At 34.7% G+C, this 22,459-nt stretch overlaps 1 protein-coding gene across 1 annotated transcript in view; it reads right to left on the reverse strand.

The window, feature by feature from the left end:
* Positions 1-21,655, reverse strand: part of LOC106054353 (double-stranded RNA-specific editase 1-like) — a 31,723-nt gene extending 10,068 nt beyond the window's left edge. The window contains exons 1-5 of the mRNA XM_013210172.2: positions 21,402-21,655; positions 7,613-7,725; positions 6,070-6,765; positions 2,740-3,873; positions 2,092-2,294 (exon numbers count right to left, since the gene is read on the reverse strand). Coding sequence (XP_013065626.2) covers positions 2,092-2,294; positions 2,740-3,873; positions 6,070-6,765; positions 7,613-7,714 — 2,135 coding nt within the window. The 5' untranslated portion in view covers positions 7,715-7,725; positions 21,402-21,655. The remainder of the gene's footprint in view (positions 1-2,091; positions 2,295-2,739; positions 3,874-6,069; positions 6,766-7,612; positions 7,726-21,401) is intronic.
* Between the last annotated feature and the right edge of the window lie 804 nt (positions 21,656-22,459).

Below are 22,459 nucleotides of genomic sequence, written 5' to 3' on the forward strand. Positions count from 1 at the left end.
CATGCTCCATCTAATTCTCTTTGTTAAATTTCTGTGTCTTGTGTTGTTTTTATTGTTCTATATATTATGCAATTTTCTGTAAATAATCTGACTTTTGTTCCTGAAATAATGCAATTTGGTAAATCATTTATGTAAATTAAAAATAGTAGTGGACCTAAGACTGTTCCTTGAGGTAGACCTGAGTTTACTGTTATTGGTGTTGATTTAGAGCCATTTATTATTACAGTTTGTTCTCTCCCTATCAGAAAATCTTTAATCCACTGATGCAATGGACCATCAATGCCAAAATATTTTGATTTTTTAAGCAAACTATGGTGGTGAACTTTGTCAAAAGCCTTGGAAAAATCTAGTAAGATAGCAATTATTTGCTCAATATCATCTAAACCTTTTGAAAAATCATCAATTAGTCATATTAGTTGTGTTTCACATGATCTATATTTCCTAAAGCCATGTTGGTATGGAGTAAGGACACTATATTTGTCTAAGTGGTTTATGATGTTGCTACATATTATGTGTTCTAAGATTTTACATGTGATGCTGGTAAGTGATACTGGTCTGTAGTTTCCTGGGTCAGATTTTTCTCCTTTTTTTAAATAGGGGGCTGACATTAGCTTCTTTCCAGTCCCTAGGTACTCTGCCCTGGTTATCAGATGCCTGAAAAAGTATTTTGAAGACTGGTGCTAGCTCATTGCTTAGTTCTTTGAGTAATCTAGCTGGAATACCATCAGGTCTAGAAGCTTTATTCGGTTTGATGTTTGCTAATAGTTTTTGGACTCCCTTTTCTTGTACTTCTATATCTCCTATGTTATCTACTTGGTTCAAATTAAGTAATATGTCTTTGTCTCCTGGGGCTGAGAATGCTGATGCAAAGTATTTATTTAGGATATTAGCTTTATTTTCATTATCATTGTGTGTTCTCCTTTTAATGGCGCTATGCCTGTTGTTTCCATTTTATTAGACTTATTGTATGACCATAGGTTTTTGTTATTATCTTTAGATATTACATTGTTTATGTATTCACTCTGCAGCTGTCTGCTTACTTTTTGGGTTAGGTGTTTAATTTTTATATACTTTTTGTAAACTCTTTCTGCCTTAGTTTCTTTAAATTTTCTATATAGGTTTTCCTTCTGTTTACAAAGCTTCTTTAATCTATTATTAAACCAGCATTCATTTACTTTGTTTGATGTGTATTTAGTTGGTATATTATTTTCTATAATATTTTTACAATAGTTTTTATTGAAATTCCAGAGGTCATCCATCGACTGGTTGGTTAAAGTCTTTTTCTGATAAAAATGTTTGTTGAAAGTTTAATGCAGCTTGGTGTAGTTGTAATAGATTACATTTATTCCAGAGTAAGATTTTTTTTCTTTTGGGTTTTGTATTGGCTACTGCTTTTATCTGATTGTGTATTTTAATGATATCATGGTCTGATAGACCAGGGATAATATCATAATCTACTACTAATCCAGGTCTGTTGGTTAAGTATAGATCTAATGTGTTGTATAATTTTTATTTTTTTTAATGATTTGATCTAAACTTAGGTTGTGTAAAGTTTCTATGAAAAGATTATTTATGTCCTTAAGGTTTTGGTGTTTATCTATGGTTAGTGTTTTCCAATTTATATCAGGTAGGTTGAAATCACCCATAATCCAAAAAACTGTATTTTTATTTTTTTTCTTTAAGTGTAGTTAACTGATTACATAGTTCTTGCATGTACTCTAAACTATAATTTGGTGGTCTGTAAATACTGCCTATTATTAGGGATGTTGAGGTGGTGTTGATTTTACAAAATGTTGATTCTATATTTTTTGAGTTAGGTAAGGTAATTTCTTCTGATAAGAGTGTTTTTTATTACTAAAAGAACTCCTCCATGGTTATCTGATTATTCACTCCCTATTTAGAGATAGTTAAACTCAGGCATCTTAGTTCAGACCTCAAGTGACAAAAATATTGATGCTTATGACAAAGACTCAAACATGTGGCATTCACATCAGCCACCAAATGCTTTATCCATTGACAGAAGCAGAAGAAAAAGTAAACTATAACTTTTTTGTTTTGGATTAGACTAGAAATAAATGCTCAACTACATACACAGGTTTGTGTGAAGGACCATGCTGATCTACAGGATCAATACTAGCAGCAAGATGCCTGGACTGAGCATACTCCATGAAGGCAGAGATGGGATTTTTATTCAGGGCAGCAAAACTTTCTGCAGTTATCTGAAGTTTGGGCTGCACTGTAGAAGGCTGACTTTCTGCTGGAGGGTTTCTATTCAACTGTGACTGTACCATGGGCTAAAAGTAGGATGAGACAAAGTGTAGATCATTGAATAGCTGATTTAAAAAATGGGCTTTCAAAAAATCATATCTTTGGGCAATTTGACTTTCAACTTTCTAGATGAAGGGAAGTTAGGTTTCATATGGAGAAACATTCAGTTCATTTTAAAGCAATATATAACCTATATAAGAGAGTTAAGACAAATACTAAAATCAGAGCTTTAAAAGACTTATAATAAGAAAGTTAAAATGAAAGACTCTCTTAAGAGGAGAATACATTTTTATGATACAAGTTTTCATTGCAAAGAAAATTAGTTACAAGAATTATTATTTTTTTCCACACATTTTTTGACCAATCGTTTTAATCAGACATAATAGAAGATGTGATCCTGTATGCAATAAATAGGTAAAACTACTGTTTTATACATACAAACAAATAGACTTTAAAAAGATGAATAATTACCTGAAAAGGAAACCTTATTCCTTGACTAGAAGAAAATGTAGATGGGTTAGGGTTAGAGCCTCTTAATAAAGGCGTGCTGAGCAAAGGAGGTCGCCGTACGGATGGTTGACTCTTGTTGTCAGATAGGATCAAGTCCTCCATTCCTTCCACACAAGTTTTCCCTTCTTTCAGAAGCTGCTGGCCTAGAGTCATGTTGGACACTGTCTTTCCAGAGAAGGTTTCAGTAACCGCCAAGTTTGGTTGGATTTTCAACCAAGGCATCAAAGCCATGTCTTTATTATTGATGAAGTGGGAGCTTGGTGCTGTTGGTCTGTCATTCATGAACTGTGAGTTTTGTGCCACAGATCTATCAATGACAAACTCAGAGTTTGGCCCTGCATTCCTGAAACATAATGCCTTGTAACTAGATTTATCATTGTCAAGATTGAATTGGGTCTTCAAAAGCTGAGCAGGGTTAAGTGGCCTGACAACTACTGTACTAGGTATGCTATCAACCTCATCTCTGAATCCAGCATCAGTACAAGAATTATCATTCTGTTTGTCCTGATTGTCAAACTGGCCCTCACCATCTGTACATATGTCACCATCTGTACATGAGTCACCATCTGTACATATGTCATCCTGCCCTGCACTATATGTTGTGATTTCCTTTGCACCACCCCAGTCTTCATTCATATCTTCTTCACTCTCCTGACTGTAGCTGTCAAAGTCAGGTTCAATATACACCTCATCATCAAAGTCTACATTGTTGTACTTCACGCCAGTAGAACTTTGCATAATGTCATAAACCCTATGAGAAAGATCCTCATCCTCTTCTTCTGATTCTGATGTATGGCAAGCATTACTAACTGACTGCTGGTTGACACCACTGGATGTGGACGCTAAGGGCATTAAATCTTGGTTGAAAGTTGACTGCTGGTTGACAACACTGGATGTGGACGCTAAGGGCATTAAATCTTGGTTGAAAGTTGACTGCTGGTTGACACCACTGGATGTGGACGCTAAGGGCATTAAATCTTGGTTGAATGTTGACTGTTGGTTGACACCACCAGATCTGAATGCAGCAGCTGCATCAAAATTATTGTCAGTGTTCCTAGATGGCACTTGTACATTACTTTCTAAACAAACTTTAGCCTGAAACAAAAATACTATCAGGTTATTTTTTTCCATGATCATATGAATCTATACAGCATAATCATTTACTTCAAAGCACATTAACTAATAAACAAAAGGACAAACAATGATTTGATGGTACAAAAAAAAAACATGTTCAAAACTATTTTTTCCTGTTTAAAAAAAAAAGGCAATGTAAGCTATAATTAGATTGTTCTGAAATATAATGTAGGCTTATGTATATGCATTTAAAATTAATGAAATATAGGTAAATAATAATAATAAAGAAAGCATAGGAGGCAACCTGACATCCTCAGTGCAAATTTTGCCTACATTTCAGGACCACTGTGAATGTGGGGAGGAAGAGGAAAAAGTGTCTTGTTCTTTTCGACATTATAGATTTGTTCAATTCCATTTTGACAGTCTGGGACAGTCAAATACATGCATTGCACAAAACTGATAGGTTTGAGTCCAGCAATTTTACAAGAGAGGATTTGAGCCTCTCAAGTCCTCACTCACATGAAGTTTATGGTGATCATCACTTATGTTCAAGAAACAGAATAGAATGATACAGATTGAATACTGATTTTACCAAAGCACACACAGAGAGAGAGAGAGAGAGAGAGAGAGAGAGAGAGAGAGAGAGAGAGAGAGAGAGAGAGAGAGAGAGAGAGAGACTAATATAAAGATCAAATACAGAATTTAATCTACTAAAGATTTGTTCAAAGGTTATTTTATAGTGCAATAAAGTTTTTATTTCTATTTCATAAAGGTATATTTCTCTTTTAAACCTTGCAATCTACGGGGGATGATGATATAAAGCTATGTGTTACTATGGCTGATAGTTAACGAGGGTGTCATGCAACCAAAACAATAACTAACTGTATTTACTACCCCCAACATAAGTGGACTCAGTCTTCACCCAATCTACAAGAATCAATTTTTTAACCTGTGTAATGCATAACTGTTATAGCTGTGTTCTTCTCACTTTAATTTATAGTTTACATCAAAAAATTAATTTGTTTAATGTAGTTGAAGTGATGAGATTCTTGGCCGACTTAAGTTTGATTGGAATAACAAGAATTTAACCAAAACTTAATCTCAGAATATTTCAATATATCAGCTAATAAACATCCTTCAATTTAAAACACACTTAAACAAATCAAACTAAAAGATTTTTTTTTAAGGCAAACTTTGGTAAGTACATGAATATTTATTTGCATTCATTATAAATTAACATTTTTTAAAAATAATTTATTTATGTAAAACAGTTTGTTGAAGATTATAAGCTAACAAATACCACAAAACTAAATAGCCTTTGATCAATAATAAACCAATCAAACTACAGGGGAGAACATCCAGGAAATAGACAATTTCACAGGTAAGTAGGTTTAGCAAAGAAGATGGAATGGACAATGATCTATGGAACAAAATCCCATTATTACTCTTCAAGAAACTGGCGCTCCAAAGCACTGTTTTTACAAAACAAGATCAGAATCTTGAACACAAGCTAGTCCTTCATACAGTTCCAACACATGAAGAGTCACAAAAACAAAAAAACTCTGCACCTTGGCCAAAAGTTGCCTATGCCAAATACAGGGAATTGGCCCCCAAAAGATCAACATGGAAGAGAACCAAGCAGAAACCCTTAGCGTAAGACACAAAAAAGCATAAATGGAGCTGCATAGGACACTGTGAAAACCTGTTACCTATGAGGCAGGGCAGGCACTTAAATGGAATCCACAGGAAAAGAAAGAGGGCAGTCCAAACAAACCTGGAGGAGTTTGGTCATCAGCAAAGTTGAGGATACTGGAATGACAAGGGAGCAGGTGAAGAAAGCTGCTCAGAAGCAAGTTTAGTGAAGAGGTGTAGATGTGGCCCTACACTCTTCTGGGGGTTTCACTAGATTTACTCAAGTAAGTCAACCTATGCCCTTTTGGGGGTACACTGGATTAACTCAAATAAGTCAGAAAAATTGTTTGAGCTAGAAGGCTGGCTGCCTGGTCATGTGACATTCATATAGACTGTTGATCCTTTCCCTACTATCCTGCAGGACATCTCTGGAGGAACCTCAGAAACTTAAAGGGTCAAGTCAATTAAGCTAATAATGAAGGCTAATGAGAATATACGTAAAAATCTATTACCTTAAGAATGAGAACTCGCAGAAAAGTCTGTTGATAATTTATTAAAATACAAATGATTTTTTAAAAAACTTACGGGACTGGATTTGGTATATGCACCAGGAGCATCCTTATCGTCAATAGTTGGCTTGAACAGGTCAATGCTGTTTTTTTTTAATTCATTTTTTTTGTCTGGTTTATGTTTGTAATTATTTCTGGAATTGTGAGGTTTGTTTAAGTGCTGTCGCCCTCTATGAGATTTATATACAGATTCATAATAATTGAAATGGCTTGGCTCACATTCTCTGTATCCAGAAGAAGCCATACCATTAAAATCAAGTCCTTGTCCTCTTCCAAAAACATTTCTAGCATATGGAATTGGGTTGTGTGGGAAATTACTACTTATTTGATCCTGATTAAATTGGCTTTGCTCCGATTCCCAGGGTCCAGGAGAGCTACTACCAAATAAATCATGTCCTCGTCCTCTTCCAAGACCATCTTTAGTATATGTGACAAGGTTCTGTGTGAATCTATAATCCTGATTGCATTGGGGAGCTAAGTAATGACTTCTGGGATGTTTGTTATTCATAGTATTGGGGGATAAGGTCCAAAGAGGTGGCTGCTGACTTATTTGTTGCAAAACTCCTTTATCTTTCAGCCTATACAATGTTGGGTTTATAAACTTTTTAGTACTACCACCTAGGGCTTTGGCAATTTTTAAAGGTTCTTGAGGCCCTTGCTGGTTTTGAAGAAATTGTATTACATCCTGTTCATTGGGTGAGCTTTGGGTAGTCTATGGAAATAAAAAAAATGTAAGCTAATGTTTAATTCATTTTGCTATTCCACACACACACATTTTTTATATTAATGATTTGGAATAAAAAGAGTCATATAGTTTTAGTTTAAGACCTAAATGTTGAGAAAGCACACACAAAATTTGTAGGAATCTACAAACAACAGTTGATTTCAATACATGAGAAAAAGTGTTTTTCAGTTTAGTCTACAAAAAAGCAGTTGCGTTGTTTTATACTTTTATATTGTGAAGTGGTAGTTATTTCCACTTTAATCTTCAGGCAACAGAAGTGGTACAATTTAATCTTAGGGCTATAAATGTTATGATTTTCAATTTAATCCACAGGCAATAAAAGTTATGCCTTCCAATTTTATCTTTAGGCAATAGAGGTTATGCTTTCCAATTAAATCTACAGGCAATAGAAATAGTTCTTTACAATTTAATCTACAGGCAATAGACGTAGTTCTTTACAATTTAATCTACAGGTAATAGACGTAGTTCTTTACAATTTAATCTACAGGCAATAGACGTAGTTCTTTACAATTTAATCTTTGGGCAATAGAATTACATGAAAATTATCTTTGCAATGAAAATGATAATTAAGCCTATTCAAGAAAAACAGTTCCATATAAACAATAACTATCATACTTAGCTTCAAATAACATGAAGAAACTTTATAAGTCGCTTATTTAATAAAAAAAAATATATATGTTTTTAATGAATTGAGACTAAAGTATAGAAATGAATGACAAAGATATTGTAAATACACTTTGAAATGATCCAAATAAATGTATACATGGTAACTTACCCTTGAAAATAATCAAAAGAAATTGTCTAGGATACTTACTTTAGTATGATGAGGAGAAATATTTCTTTTAAGTTCAGATTTCCGCTTTGGATGATTTCTATGTTGTTTCTTTTTGTGTGGTGGTTTCACATTAAATGACATATTGTGAGCACCTGCATCATTTCAAATATAAAATAAAAAACATAACCACAATCATGTTATGTGTAGCAAAATAAAATTGGGTAGAAAAAATTACATAAGGCTATGCTGTTTCTGTATTGAGACTAAAAGTCCATTTAAAAAACTATTCTTTCACTTAGATTGGCATGAAATAAAACCCATGGAAAAACTTAAGCAGGATAACAGGCTAGTAATCAGTAGGGCTGCCTGCTCATTTGGTATGCGCTATGGATTGTCATTTTGATGGTCCAGGATCAAACCTACTTGCTGCCATCTCTCTGTCATGTGGGAGGTTTGGGCTAAGAAGTAATAATAGTACTTGAAGCATGTAAAACCAACAAACAGTGGTCAACCAATTATTAAAAATTGTTTTAGAGTGAGTGCGCGTCTTACAAGCAGTTTTTGTACTTAGTGCTTTAAACAAGTGTGCAATACAAGGTGGACTTATAAACTTATTTATGCTAGGATAAATTTGTACAAATCCTCCTTCTTCCCTAGTGCTATTAGAGCATGGAATGGGATGCTTGAGTCAGCCAGGAAAGCCAATGACTTGGCAGAATTTAAGTCATTGATTAACATGCATTGACCTAGGGACAAGGGTAAGATGTAATTATCTTCTTTTTATGAAGTAACATCTGTCTTTTATAAGAAGATTAGGCTGTGTATAACTTAAGTGGCTTCACTAGACAGGAACATACATACATATTTGCATACGAGCGAAATGACTCTGGACCAGAAGAATGTTTTTTGGACATTCCGATGGTCTAGAGGTTAAGTTTGCTTAGTGCATTATCGCTAGGCGGTGTTGTCGTTTCCAGGGTCACTGGTTCGAGCCTTAGTAGGCGTAGTCCCTTATTTTCGACGCATTTAATTCACTACTTTCTCTCATTTAAAAACTTGGTCCCTGGTGCTGCTGTTTATTTATGTTTACTAGACAGGAAGATGGCTCTAAGATAAAAACCTTTGTTTACAATAAAGGTCAACTGAGTGCTTTGGTCCAAGTAAGAGAAGGTACATTCACATCATCTATACATCATTGAACAATACAAGTTTCAGTTACTTTGTCTAGCAGAAGGTGAATGTAGGGTTAGGGTAGGGTAGCTAATAGCTTTCATTAGCCCATACATTTGGCAGTTGTAAATTTGATTCACATTTAAAATTTGACTTGTTGTGATAGTGATCAACATTTGCATTGGTCATATGTCAAGTTAAATAAAATTATTAGGAATTAATATATTTAAGCTGGCTCGGTCATGTCACTTGCATGCCAGATGGAAGAATCCCTAAAGACATCCTATACGTTGAGCTTGCAGAGGGAGTCAGACCCAAGGGCCGCCCAAGACTACCCTACAGAGATGTCTGCAAGCAAGACATGAGAACAACAGGCATCGACCAAAGTATGTGGGAGGAGATAGCCCAAGACTGGACAGCATGGAGACAGTACGAACTTCGCCGAGTGCAAAAGAAACAAAGCTGCATCAGCCAAGAGAAAGAAAAAGAAAGCTCCCCTGTCAGCTACTCCTTGGACAGATGCATATATATGCATGAACTCTGGCAAACTCTGCCGCTCCAGAATCGGCTTGATCGGTCACTCCAGATTCTGACAAAAGCCAGTGACTCATCTGGGCGCATCCATTGTCTTCTGAGACAGAAGGAGCCATATTTATCTTGATTTGTACAGTGTTGACTTGTTTTTACTGGGTTAAGTTCAAATGGCTTTGTGTTTATTTATAATAAGCCATTGTACAACTGTTTAACTATATTGGTGAACTTAGAATTCCGTAATGATTCATCAGTCTCCAGATTATGTCTCTGTTAATACTGTCAAAGGCTTTCTTAAAATCCAACAAAGGTCATATAGAGAGGAGATTGTCACTCAATGGATTGTTCTATGATAATGCACAGTGTGGCAATGTGGTCAGTGCATGATATTTCCTTCCGGAATCCATCTTTTAGGCTGAGGGTTGACAGTAACATGATTCCTCATCAGTTGTTGCATTGTGTAATGTCACCTTTATTGGGTAACTTGATTTGATAACCTAGCATCCAGATTTAGCAAACTGTTCTTGTTCCCTAATCTTGCATAGTAGTGGATGAAGCATTTCAGATGATGTTTTGGGGTCTGCTTTAAGTGCCTCCACCTGTATACCATCTGGACCTAATGCCTTTCCATTTTTTAAAGTTTTGATGGCATTAATTATTTCCACTTTAGTAGGAGGACCTGTGTTAAGCTCCATTACTTTTGTTGCTGGAGGTATGTCCGGAATAGATTCTGGAGATTGGCAGTTCAAAATTTCCTGAAAATGTTTGGCCCATCTATCCTTCTGTCCATTAATGATGATGATCTTTTTTTTTTGTTTGTCTTTCACTGGCTTGTTGGTGTTAGTATTTCTTCCTGCATATTTAACTTTTTTTTTTTCACCGTCAGAATAAGATCGGAATATAATATGTTCAGTATAGAGGAATTATGTTCTATTTTTTCAGAAAATGTTTTGTGGATAAAAAAATACATCACATCTCTTTTAATTTGTTCAACATTTATTTGAAAAAAAGTGTAAAATACTATTTTTAAAACTAGTGAATATTAGGCCTATATGCTATCTTAAGTAACCATGCTGCCTAATAACAATATCTAACAATGAAATAAAGAATATGAATCAAAGCATTTCATTATTTTATTTTATTAAAAGTTAACAATAACTAGACTATTTTTGCTCAGAACTTCCTAAGTAGGTTCATTATGATATTATATGTGGATTTTATAGGTATTGATAGTTAGGCTTAACTTTGATGCAATACATTTTCCCTTTTGAAAAAAAATTATTCAGTTTGGTGGTAATATCAGGAAGATATAGTTAGAACTAGATCTAGGTGCAGCTATGCCGGTTAACACTATTCACTATTCTAACCGGATCGATGTGTGCTTCACTGGATTTATTACCACCAAGTGAAAGGTAAGAGTATTCTGTACATTATTATGTCAACGCAAAGACGAATACACCTAGACTCTGACACAAATAATAAAAAAATAATGTTTATCAATCTATTTAGAACAAAATAGCAGGAGAGTCTTGTGCTACATTAAATGCATGTAACCTTTGACCTGTGATCATAAATAATAAGGAATCTGTGTCAATAGGGGAGTGACATCATAAATCAGGAAGGATTACCCCAGGAAGTTTCAAAATGCTGTCGTCTCCATATCAGCAATTTAGGAAAAATTATTGAAAACTAAAAATTTTATATTCATGTTAATAATAATTTGGGATGTTACAGCTTTGTTGGTGTGGATATATTGGTTCCATGACAATTCGTTCACTGACATTTCATTCATGTGACAGTTCGTTCACTCGACATATCGCTCACAGACAAGATGTTCACCGACAGTTGGTTCATGACAAATCGTTCACAGGTCAAATCGTTCACACGACAAATTGATCACTGACAAATCGTTCACTGGATTGTAACATATTGTTAATATTATATTCTCATTGCGTGTTTAATTTGTTGGCATTAAAACGTTTGTAGCCATTATTTCCACACAAAAAATTTAATCCGAGTTTCCTTGTTAATTTTTTTTTTAATTCTTTATTCATTGTTTACTTTATAGTGAAAATGTCCAATAGGTATGTTAAGATTGGTGAAAACAAAATTTAATAAATAGAAATAAATAAAAAAATATTTCTAAAATATTCAAAGATAACAAAAAAAAAAAAACTTTCACCAATGTTTAGCAAAGGCATAGATGAATGTAAAAAAAAACAAATACTTGTCAATGAACCATTTCTCCTTTTATAAGCAATGGCTCCCTGTCCGATAAAGTTTTATTTCCTCTAGAGCCGCCACTTAATTAGGTTTTAACTAGAGTATCCAGCTGAATGGGTAGATAAAAAAAAGGAGAGGAGAGGTATAGGTAGAGGAAGGACCTTAAGAATGTTGACCATAATGGCAAGATGGAACAGATATGTCAATTAAACATCTGGACCCCTATTAAGAAGATAAGCAAATGTGGGTGGGGCGAACAAAACTGCATAACAGACATAAGTGTAAAAGAAGGCCTACATGATGAAAGTAAAAATGTTGCATATAGTTAAGTGACAGCCCATTAAAATTTTTCAGTTAGCTTGTCAGATTGCATTTTTAGCGGCCCCCGAAAGGGGAAAAGACGCTATTAGTTTTGTGCGAAATGTCTGTCCGTCTGTCCCATTTAGATCTCATAAACTAGAAAAGATACTGAAAATCCGACATCACAATATTTTAGACCATTCAAAGTTCTGATGCAACGGCTACATTCTTATAAACTCCATTTTCTTGAACATTTTTTTTTATGTATTGCTTTAGAGAATTCGAATAAAAGACTAAGCATTTTCAAAACAATTACATTATGTAAACACCAGGAGAGGCTCGGTAAAGCGCTTAGCTTCCGAACCGAGGGCCCCGGGTTCGAATCCTGGTGAAGACTGGGATTTTCAACTTCGGAATCCTTGAGCGCCCAAGAGTCTACCCAGCTTTAATGGGTACCTGATATTAGTTGGGGACAAGTAAAGGCGGTTGGTCGTTGAAAGGAGAAAAGAAGCTCCGTCCATCCCGTTTAGATGTCGTAAACTAGAAAAGATATTGAAAATCCGACATCACAATATTTTAGACCATTCAAAGTTCTGATGCAACGGCTACATTTTTTTTTCCTGAAAGCGAAAAATCTAATTTTTTAAATCAATTAAGCAAGCAGTTTTTTAAAGAGAAAAAGCTAATTAGTATGCATTATAAATTAGACCTAATTTAAAACGAATAGTAATCTTGTAAACATCATTTTCTTGAGCATTTTTTATTTAAGTATTTCTTTTGAGAATTCGAATACAAGATATAACATTTTCAAAACAATTACATAAAGTAAAGACCAGGTGAGGCTCGGTAAAGCGCTTAGCTTCCGAACCGAGGGTCCCGGGTTCGAATCATGGTGAAGACTGGGATTTTCAACTTCGGAATCCTTGGGCGCCTCTGAGTCTACCTAGCTTTAATGGGTACCTGACATTAGTTGGGGAAAAGTAAAGACGTTTGGTCGTTGTGCTGGCTACATGATACCCTCGTTAACCGTAGGCCACAAAAACAGATGAACTTTACATCATCTGCCCTATAGACCACAAGGTCTGAAGGGGGAACTAATTAGGCCAGGTTCACATCTAACTTTGCATTCACTTGCACCTATCCTTTGATCTGCAGCACCATTGGGGCACTACACAAGATCTGTCAACCTTCTTTCTCCATTCTTATCTCTCATTTGTCTTTGATATAATTTCATTTGGATGTTCTTTCTGAAAATATTGAAGCCTGCCTGGGTGGACCACTTCAGGGGCCGATTTTAAGTTTGTGTTTCCACACAAACTGTCTTTGTAACCTTGTTTAAAGTATAATTTTTATCACATACTGTCCTCATTAACAAAGAAATAACAAATTTAAAAAATTAACAAAGAAACTCAGATTAGGCCTGATCTCTAGCAATCAAATATTTTTTTTTGGAAATAATAGCTACAAAAGTTTTAATGTTAACAAATTAAACACACCATTAGAATCTATATATAATTCTCTTCTTCCCTCAACAGTTTAAATGAGTAGTAAGAAGTAAAGGAAAGATCACTCTCTTATTTCTGCGTAAGTTTAAATGAGTAGTAAGGAGTAAAGGAAAGATCACTCTCTTATTTCTGCGTATAGTCCACAAGATAACAAGAGTAGTGTTGACACTACGGATCACTGGCTGCGCGATGGACTGTCATTTAAATGTATCAAACTCTGCCCGCTCCCATCCCCCTTTGTCCAGCAAGAGGTTTGGACTAGGAACTAATCTAAGTAATCTACTATGTGTTTATATATATATATATATATATATATGTAAATAGCAGGGCCGGATTTACCCACTGTGGGGCCCTATGCGAAACAGATTTTGCAGGGCCAAGTTTGAGTAGGGAAGCAGATAATAAGTGAAATTTAAGAGTTTGTATTAGAAAATAAATTCGTCTATGCATTTTATTCATTCTTTACTACGTACAGAAATACTTTACAAGCCTTGCGTGTAGCGAAGTCATACAGTATATCATAATAATTCTGTTTCCTACATAGATCACGCTCAATAGCAAGAACTACCAAATGTTTCAATCTATCTTTGAGAATTGTTGACCTCAAGTAATTCTTCATTAGTTTGAGGCGCGAGAAGCTTCTTTCACCAGATTACACAATTACGGCTGATGCATAATGTCGCACGTAAGATTAGCATTTTCCATATTGAATGACACCCAAAATGACAATTTTCGTGTATATATTTCCGTATATTTTAAGAACTTTGTCATATATTTTGCGATTTCTGGAGATTTCCAGGAGGGCGCGGGAAATCTGTTTTAAGTTATAAAATGGTTGAATTTAATAATTTATAAACCTTGAATTAGAGCGTGTCCTATGAAAATGCGGGTCCCACTGGGGTCTTATAGGTTGCAGTGGCCTAAGGCCGGCCCTGCAAAAATATATAATTCTCTTCTTCCCTCAAGAGTTTTGTTAAGTAGCCAGAAGTAAAGGAAAGATCACTCTGCGGATAGTCCACAAGAAAAAAAGAGGGGGGGGGGGGAGAGAGAACACGTAGTCACAAACTAGCAGGGCAGGACCGTTGCAATATCAGTCTTTTTTTTTTATATTTCTACCTCACGTTAAAAAATAGGGGGGGGGGGGGGAGTAATCTACTCTGCAGTAACTATTGAGGCGACAGAAACTCAGACGGAGGGAGTAATCCTAGGTAATTTAGGAGCGAAAAAAAAAAAGACAATTTTCGTCTGTATATTTCAGGAGATTTGTATGAGTTTTCAAAAGATTTTAATAATTTCCAGGACTTTTTCGTATATTTCGCAATTTCAGGAGATTTCCAGGACCTCCTGTTAAATCGACAGGAGGCCAAGGGAAATCTGTTATAAGTTATAAAATGGTTTAATTTCATAATTTATACACCTAAAATTAGCGCATGAACTATAAAAGTGCTGGGTCCACTGCGGTCACATAGGTTGCAGTGGCCTAAGGTTGGCCCTCCAAAATAGCGGCGTATGCTACGCCGCCGGTTGACTAGTATATAATATTAAAAATATGTTACTATCCAGAGAACGATTTGTCTGTGAACAATTTGTTGGTGAACGATTTGTCAGTGAACGATTTGTCATGAATAAACTGTTGGTGAACAAGTTGTCGGTGACCGATATGTCGGGTGAACGAATAGTCACATGAACGAATTGTCAGGTGAACGAAATGTCTGGTGAGGGTTAGGGTTTGTTAGGATTTGTTGGTGAACGATTTGTTGGTGAACGAAATGTCAGTGAACGAATTGCCGTGTCCCCGGATATATAATAGATTTGCCATATTTTATCTTATCTTATCTTATATAATAGACACGTTACTTCAAAAAAGAAGATGATTACGTCCTACGCCTTATGCATTTAGTCATGCATATTAACCAATGACTTAAATTCTACCAAGTCACTGGTTTTCCTGGCTAGCTCAGGCAACCCATTCCATGCTCTAATAGCACTAGGGAAGAAGGAGTATTTGTACAAATTTGTCCTAGCAAATGGGATGAGAATTGTGCCTTTCAGAGTATTTTATTAAAATTTGTTTTTGTATTTGAAGATTATGGTTCAGTGTTTTATGTATAGTTGCTACTTTACTTTTGAGTTTTCTGTCATGAAGGCTTTCTAAATTTAGTGATTTTACTAAAGGTGTTACTCTGGTTAAATGTGAATATTCGTTTGTTATGAATCTCACTGCTCTATTTTGTGTCTGTTCCAGTTTCTTAATGTTATCTTGAGTTGAGGGGTCCCAAATGGAGGGTGCATATTCTATTATTGGCCTAACCAAGGTTAAATAACATTGTAGTTTTATGTTCTTATTTGATTTATAGAAATTTCTTTTAATAAATCCTAATGCTTTGTTTGATTTTTTTTATAGTTTCATCAATATGTGGATTCCATGACACTTTTTCACTTATTATAACACCTAGGTATTTTGCGTTTTTAGTCTGTGTTACTGGTTTGCCATGAATAAGGTAAGTGGAATTAGTTTGTTTTAGTTTTTTTGTTACTCTTAACAACTGACATTTTTCTGGGTGGAAAGACATGCTCCAATTTGATTCCCATTTCTGTAATTCATCTCATTCTCTTTGTAAGATATCTGTGTCTTGTTTGTTTTTATTGTTCTATATATTATGCAATCTTCTGCAAATAATCTGACTTTAGTTCCTGAGGTAATGCAATTTGGTAAATCATTTATGTAAATTAAGAATAGTTGTGGACCTAAGACAGTTCCATGAGGTACACCTGAGTTTACTGTTATCTCTGTTGATTTAGAGCCATTTATTATTACAGTTTGTTCTCTCCCTATCAGAAAATCTTTAATCCACTGATGCAATGGACCATTAATGCCAAAATATTTTAATTTTTTAAGCAAACTATGGTGGTGAACTTTGTCAAAAGCCTTGGAAAAATCTAGTAAGCATCTATTTGTTCACTATTATCTAAACCTTTTGAAAAGTCATTAATTAGTCCCATTAGTTGTGTTTCACACGATCTATATTTCCTAAAGCCATGTTGGTGAGGACATTATGTTTGTCTAAGTGATTTATGATGTTGCTACATATTATGTGTTCTAGGATTTTACATGTGATGCTGGTAAGTGATTCTGGTCTGTAGTTTCCTGGGTCAGATTTTTCTCCTTTTTTAAATAGGGGGTGACATTAGCTTCTTTCCAGTCCTTTGGCACTCTGGGGCTAGCTCATTGCTTAGTTCTTTGAGTAATCTAGCTGGAATACCATCAGGTCCAGATGCTTTATTTGGTTTGGTGTTGGCTAATAGTTTTTGGATTCCATTTTCTTGTACTACCATATCTTCTATGTTGTCTACTTGGTTCAAATTAAGTAATATGTCTTTGTCTCCTGGGGCTGAGAATGCTGATGCAAAGTATTTGTTTAGGATGTTTGCTTTAGTTTCATTATCATTATGTATTATGTTATGTTCATCTTTTAATGGCGCTATGCCTGTTGTTTCCATTTTCTTAGACTTAATGTATGACCATAGGTTTTTGTTTTTATCTTTAGATATTACATTGTTTATGTATTCACTCTGCAGCTGTCTGCTTACTTTTTGGATTAGGTGTTTAATTTTTATATACTTTTTGTAAACTCTTTCTGCCTTAGTTTCTTTAAATTTTCTATATAGGTTTTCCTTCTGTTTACAAAGCTTCTTTAGTCTATTATTAAACCAGCATTTATTTATTTTGTTTTATGTGTATTTAGTTGGTATATGATTTTCTATAATGCTTTTAAGATGGATTTTAATGAAATTCCAGAGGTCATCGACTGGTTGGTTAATGTCTTTTTCTAATAAGAATGTTTATTGAAAGTTTAATGCAGCTTGGTGTAGTTGTGTTAGGTTACATTTATTCCAGAGTAAGATTTTTCTTTTGGGTTTTGTATTGGCTACTGCTTTTATCTGACTGTGTATTTTTATGATCTCATGGTCTGATAGACCAGGGATAATATCATAATCAACTACTAATCCAGGTCTGTTGGTTAAGTATAGATCTAATGTGTTGTTTAATCTAGTTGGCTTTTTAATGATTTGATCTTAACTTAGGTTGTGTAAAGTTTCTATGAAAAGATCATTTATGTCCTTAAGGTTTTGGTGTTTATCTATGGTTAGTGTTTTCCAATTTATATCAGGTAGGTTGAAATCACCCATAATCCAAAAAACTGCATTTTTATTTGTCTCTTTAAGTGTAGTAAACTGATTACATAGTTCCTGCATGTATTCTAAACTAGAATTTGGTGGTCTGTAAATACTGCCTATTATTAGGGATGTTGAGGTGGTATTAATTTTACAAAATGTTGATTCTATATTTTTTGAGTTAGGTAAGGTAATTTCTTCTGCTATAAGAGTGTTTTTTATTGCTAAAAGAACTCCTCCACGATTATCAGCCCTATCTTTTCTAAAAATTTCATAATTACTATTGAAAATTTCTGCATTATAAATTTCTGGGTGTAGCCAAGTTTCTGTTCCTGCAATTATGTCTGGTTTCTCACATTCTAATAAAATTTCTAAGTCTGCTGTTTTGTTCCTAATTGTGACGATACGTAAACGCTTGCATATAAAAGTTTGACTTGTGCTTTAAAAAAACGTTTGAGAGAGAAGTTTGCTGTTAGAATTCTATTTTTTTTCTTTTTATTACCCATCCCCTGACCAACTTGACCAGGGGTATTAAAGTGATAAAACTCATCCAGTTTGACCTTCGTCCAACAACCCCCCCCCCCCCTCCCAGCGTCCAGCGAGCTGAGAAAGGAGATTAATATCTGCTCTGTTCCATTCTCCTCAGGCATGGGCACATCCGCCCATAAAAAGAATAACAATAGAGTCAGGTAGTGACATCTTCCCGTCCAAGCAGTTACTAGGGAAAAGATAACTTTCCAAATTGCCATCTTAGTAACTCCTGACCTGATCACAAGTTAGATAGGGCCCTTGGGTTAGCTTAATAGAAATTTAAAGTTCAATTCTACTGGACGCAGGTAACTTAAAAATTTAGAAGCTTAATCCCATTGGGTCAAGCACGAATGTTATTTTAAAATAAAATTCAAAATACCCCGAATCCATTGGACCGGCACTACTGGCTATGCTAATGAGTTCAAGTCCCAATCTATATAAGAGTGGACTTAAACTCTAACAGTATGTAACCTTTTATTTTATCTTCAACACATTGTTCATTATCAATGGGCTATGTTCAAGCCTGTTTTAATTATTTTATTATCCTCCTCAACCAAGCGTTGAGATGATTTAATCTAGATCTATTGGAGCGATCGGATCTTTTACAAGACTCCGAATCATATACTCGCTTACTAGATCCATGAATGTGTTTTGCAGTATAACATGTCAGCTTATTTTAGTGACGGCATGTGATATACCACTTCTTTCTATGGCATTTAAAGTCATTACAATTTTACTTATGTACAACCAAACTAGGTTGTGAATAAGATTTGATCTATGATCATATCATTCCCTCCCCCTTAATATCTACATATAATTTAATTGTATAAATGATTTATATAACATTGCCCACTAGAGATGTATGCAACTCTCTTCTTTTATGTTGGTTTTATTACCATATATTCGTGTTCACTTTTAAACATTTTGCTTGGGTTATCTCTCTCCCTTATTTTGTTTTGTTTTATATAATATTGAAGTTCGAAGTTTAAACCTGTGGTTTACTTGTATGATCTTAACATCATGGCTTATAACCTCACGTATTGATTGATGTAGTTTTTTCCCCTGTTTTACTTTTGTTAAATGTATTCATTGAACGGAATGAGCATGCTTCACATGCACAATCTGATTGCTTGCATGGCATAAGAGAGTTCCTACCTATTGCCATGAGGAAGTTTCTAAGTGCTTCTTTCTTTTCAGCCTGGTTGTTATTGGTGGTGCAATATCACGCACACTAGACTTGCAGTCTTTTCACCACTAGATCTGCACTGTCTACACCTGTTAGATCATCAGCTTCGACTGGATCTGCAGCGTCACCAAACCTGAGTCTACAACGCCTGAACCCCCTCCCCTTCTGTCAGCGAGAAGGAATCTCAGTAGTGCCCACTACAAACGGCCTAAAGCTCAGTGCCCACTACCAATTGCCTACGGTCTAGTGCCCAGATACTAGCCCAGTGTTCAGCGCCTACTGCCCAGCATAAACTGCCCAGTCTAGGCTCCAGCTGTCCGCTGCCCAATATCTATTGCCCACTACCTATGGTCCTGGGAATACCCTTCCCACCTTTCGCTACAGACGTATTCCTCTATGACTCAAGCCTCAACAAGAAGATTCAGCTCCGAGTCCTTCTTGCATCTACCAAACGAATCCAGCGAACAACCGACCAGCAAAGAAAGATAAGAACTAAAAATAGAAACACTTATCCACTCCTTCACATGTGATCAATGATGAAATTAATCCACCAGAATCATTGTTAACCATCTACCCAAGCTAGTAGTGATATTGTTGTTGTTAAATTAAATTGTTTTTTTTTATTCAACATATAGTCAGTTCATTTGTTTCTAATTGTTGCTCGTAGTGTGCCTGTTCAAAATTTACTTATGTGAGCGGGGAAACTCAAAATTACTTCCCCTAGAGTAACCAACCAAAAATCATTTTAAACATTTAAAAACCTCGTCACACTAATGCTTTGAAAATTTATTACTAAGATTTTTAGGTATTTTGGTATTGCTTCTTTAGTAGGTTTGTTTAGTGAGGCTGTTGTATTAATTTTAGTAGATTTAGGTTTAACAGGAGTGGATCTGGCTAGTGGTTGGTGAGTTTGGTTTGGGATGGTGTTTAGGATGTTGTATGGGTTAGAACTGTCCGCATCAAAGGAATCAAACAGTCCTGATGTAAACTGAGGTACCCACATGGTACACAGTGCCATGATGCGTCTTTGTTGCTTAAGGCATAATATACAGGTGTATTCATATGGAGACACGATGCATGGTACCATTCATCGCAGGTGTCACATTGAATGGCTTTCTGATTTTCGCATGTATACCCCGCACAAATTACAAAATAAGTAAAATAAAATCACACCCTCATATAACTTGGATGTGCAAAGCAAAACTCGCCTTAAATTACAGGTACATAAATTTGTTGTTCATTAGATGCGTGAACATCAAGGTGCAATTGTGCTCCAGTTGTTGTTCCAACAAGTGAAACAAAGAGTGCAACACATGTGTACATAGTTTCTGTTATGTTTAAAATAAATTTTGTATACTCTACACCTTTGTACACACCAAACATCTGTCATTCATTTGTAAAAACCTGTATAACCCACAGGTTATATGCGCAAAAAAAAGTGTATACAATTGTATGGGTGGACCACAATGAGAATCGTATCAGATGCAAACAGCATAACCATACTTTCCCACTATCTCTACTATCTAGCAAAATCATAGCAAAGGGAACTGGCTTGGTAGCATACAATTCATACATACATGATTGTCTTGATTATGATCATAATAATAATGCTTAAGTCAGGCTAAATCTAAGTTAATGGAATAAGTATAAGCCATAATTATATTATGATAATATTATTACCATACTAATATTTAGTAATATTAGTCTGTTTAGTAGATTTTTTTTCTATATATTATTATATATAATGACTCTACTAACTCTAGTCTAGTCTAGATTTACTAAGTCTAATTTCAAATTTATTTATAATTTATTAACTTATAGAGATCTATTCTAATTAATAATTATTAATAAAAATACATTATTAAATAAAATAATTTAATAATTAATTTGTTAAATTGTTAATTAGACTCTCACTCTAGCTAGTAGATCTAATTTGTTTTTAAAAAAAAGAGGAGTTAGTCTCTGTCTGGACTCCTCTGGAGTAGATCTATTTGAGTTGATGAGTGAAATGAGTGTTTAATAATTCAATAATTAAATTATAATAGTTTATTAGGTCTAACTCTAAATCTGTAATATTGTGAATATTAATATATGTTTAATTTTCAAAATTTTGTTTAAGTTTAATCACATTTAATGTTTTGCATCTGATCTTACATCATTTACATTACATTATTACATTTTGATTTCATTACAATCTAAATCTTACCTCTAGTCTTGATCTAGACCTATTAAATTCTATTTATAGTTAGTCTAAGGGCATTTTAGTTTATCGCTTATAAAGCAACATTTAGATTAGATCTAACAATGAAACTATAGATCTATTATTCTATAGTTTCAGTTTCTTCATACATAAGGCAGTCATTTACGACTCATTACATTTCATTACTAGATCTAGACTAGAAACTAGATAAATGGATTTAGAATCTAGTTCTCTCCATTGACATAAAGTAGATCAAGACACGGACCTATATATATTATAATATATATATATATATATATATATATATATATTATTATTATTATTATTATTATTATATATAAAGAGAGAGAGAGAGAGACATAGATCTATAGATCTATATAGGTCTGTGGATCAAGATCTATAGATATAGATCTACTAGATTTACGCGAAGAATCTATAAATACATCTGTGATTTCTACTTTTCCAAGAAAATTATGGAATCCAAAAGATTCGCTTTTCTTTTTCAACTTCGCATAATGTATCTCAATGTAGTCTTAACATTCAAAAAAATAATAATAATAATAATTTTTTACCTCAGCATATTAGCTTTAGGAACAAGAAGTGTCCTGTCATCTTTGTGTCATTCTTAGCATTTTATTATAGTAGGCTAAGTCCAACGGTACTAATAATAAAAAAGGAGATTTAAAACAAAGATACATATATGATTTATATGATGTAGATCTATATGTAGGCCTATTATGTACATAATACGAATGGGCATGGGCGTAGCCAGGATTTTTTTTCGGGGGGGGGGGGGGATTAAAGGCCCCCCCCGCGCGAATTTTTTTATTTTTTATATTTATGTGTGTGTGTGTGTGTGTGTACTGTACATAATCTTTATTGCATTCTGACCCTTCATTCTTTCGGAAGACGTTTATGTGCCCTAGAATAGGTTCTTCCATGAGTTAGTGGAAAAATTGTAGATTCCCCGCCAATACTAGCAAGGGGGTCTGGGGGAGCGCTAGGAGCTCCCCAGCGCGGGGCGATGCCCCGCCGCCAAGCACTATTTCTAGTATTGAAAGCCA

This window comes from Biomphalaria glabrata, chromosome 10, assembly GCF_947242115.1.
Source record: "Biomphalaria glabrata chromosome 10, xgBioGlab47.1, whole genome shotgun sequence".
Taxonomy (NCBI): domain Eukaryota; kingdom Metazoa; phylum Mollusca; class Gastropoda; family Planorbidae; genus Biomphalaria; species Biomphalaria glabrata.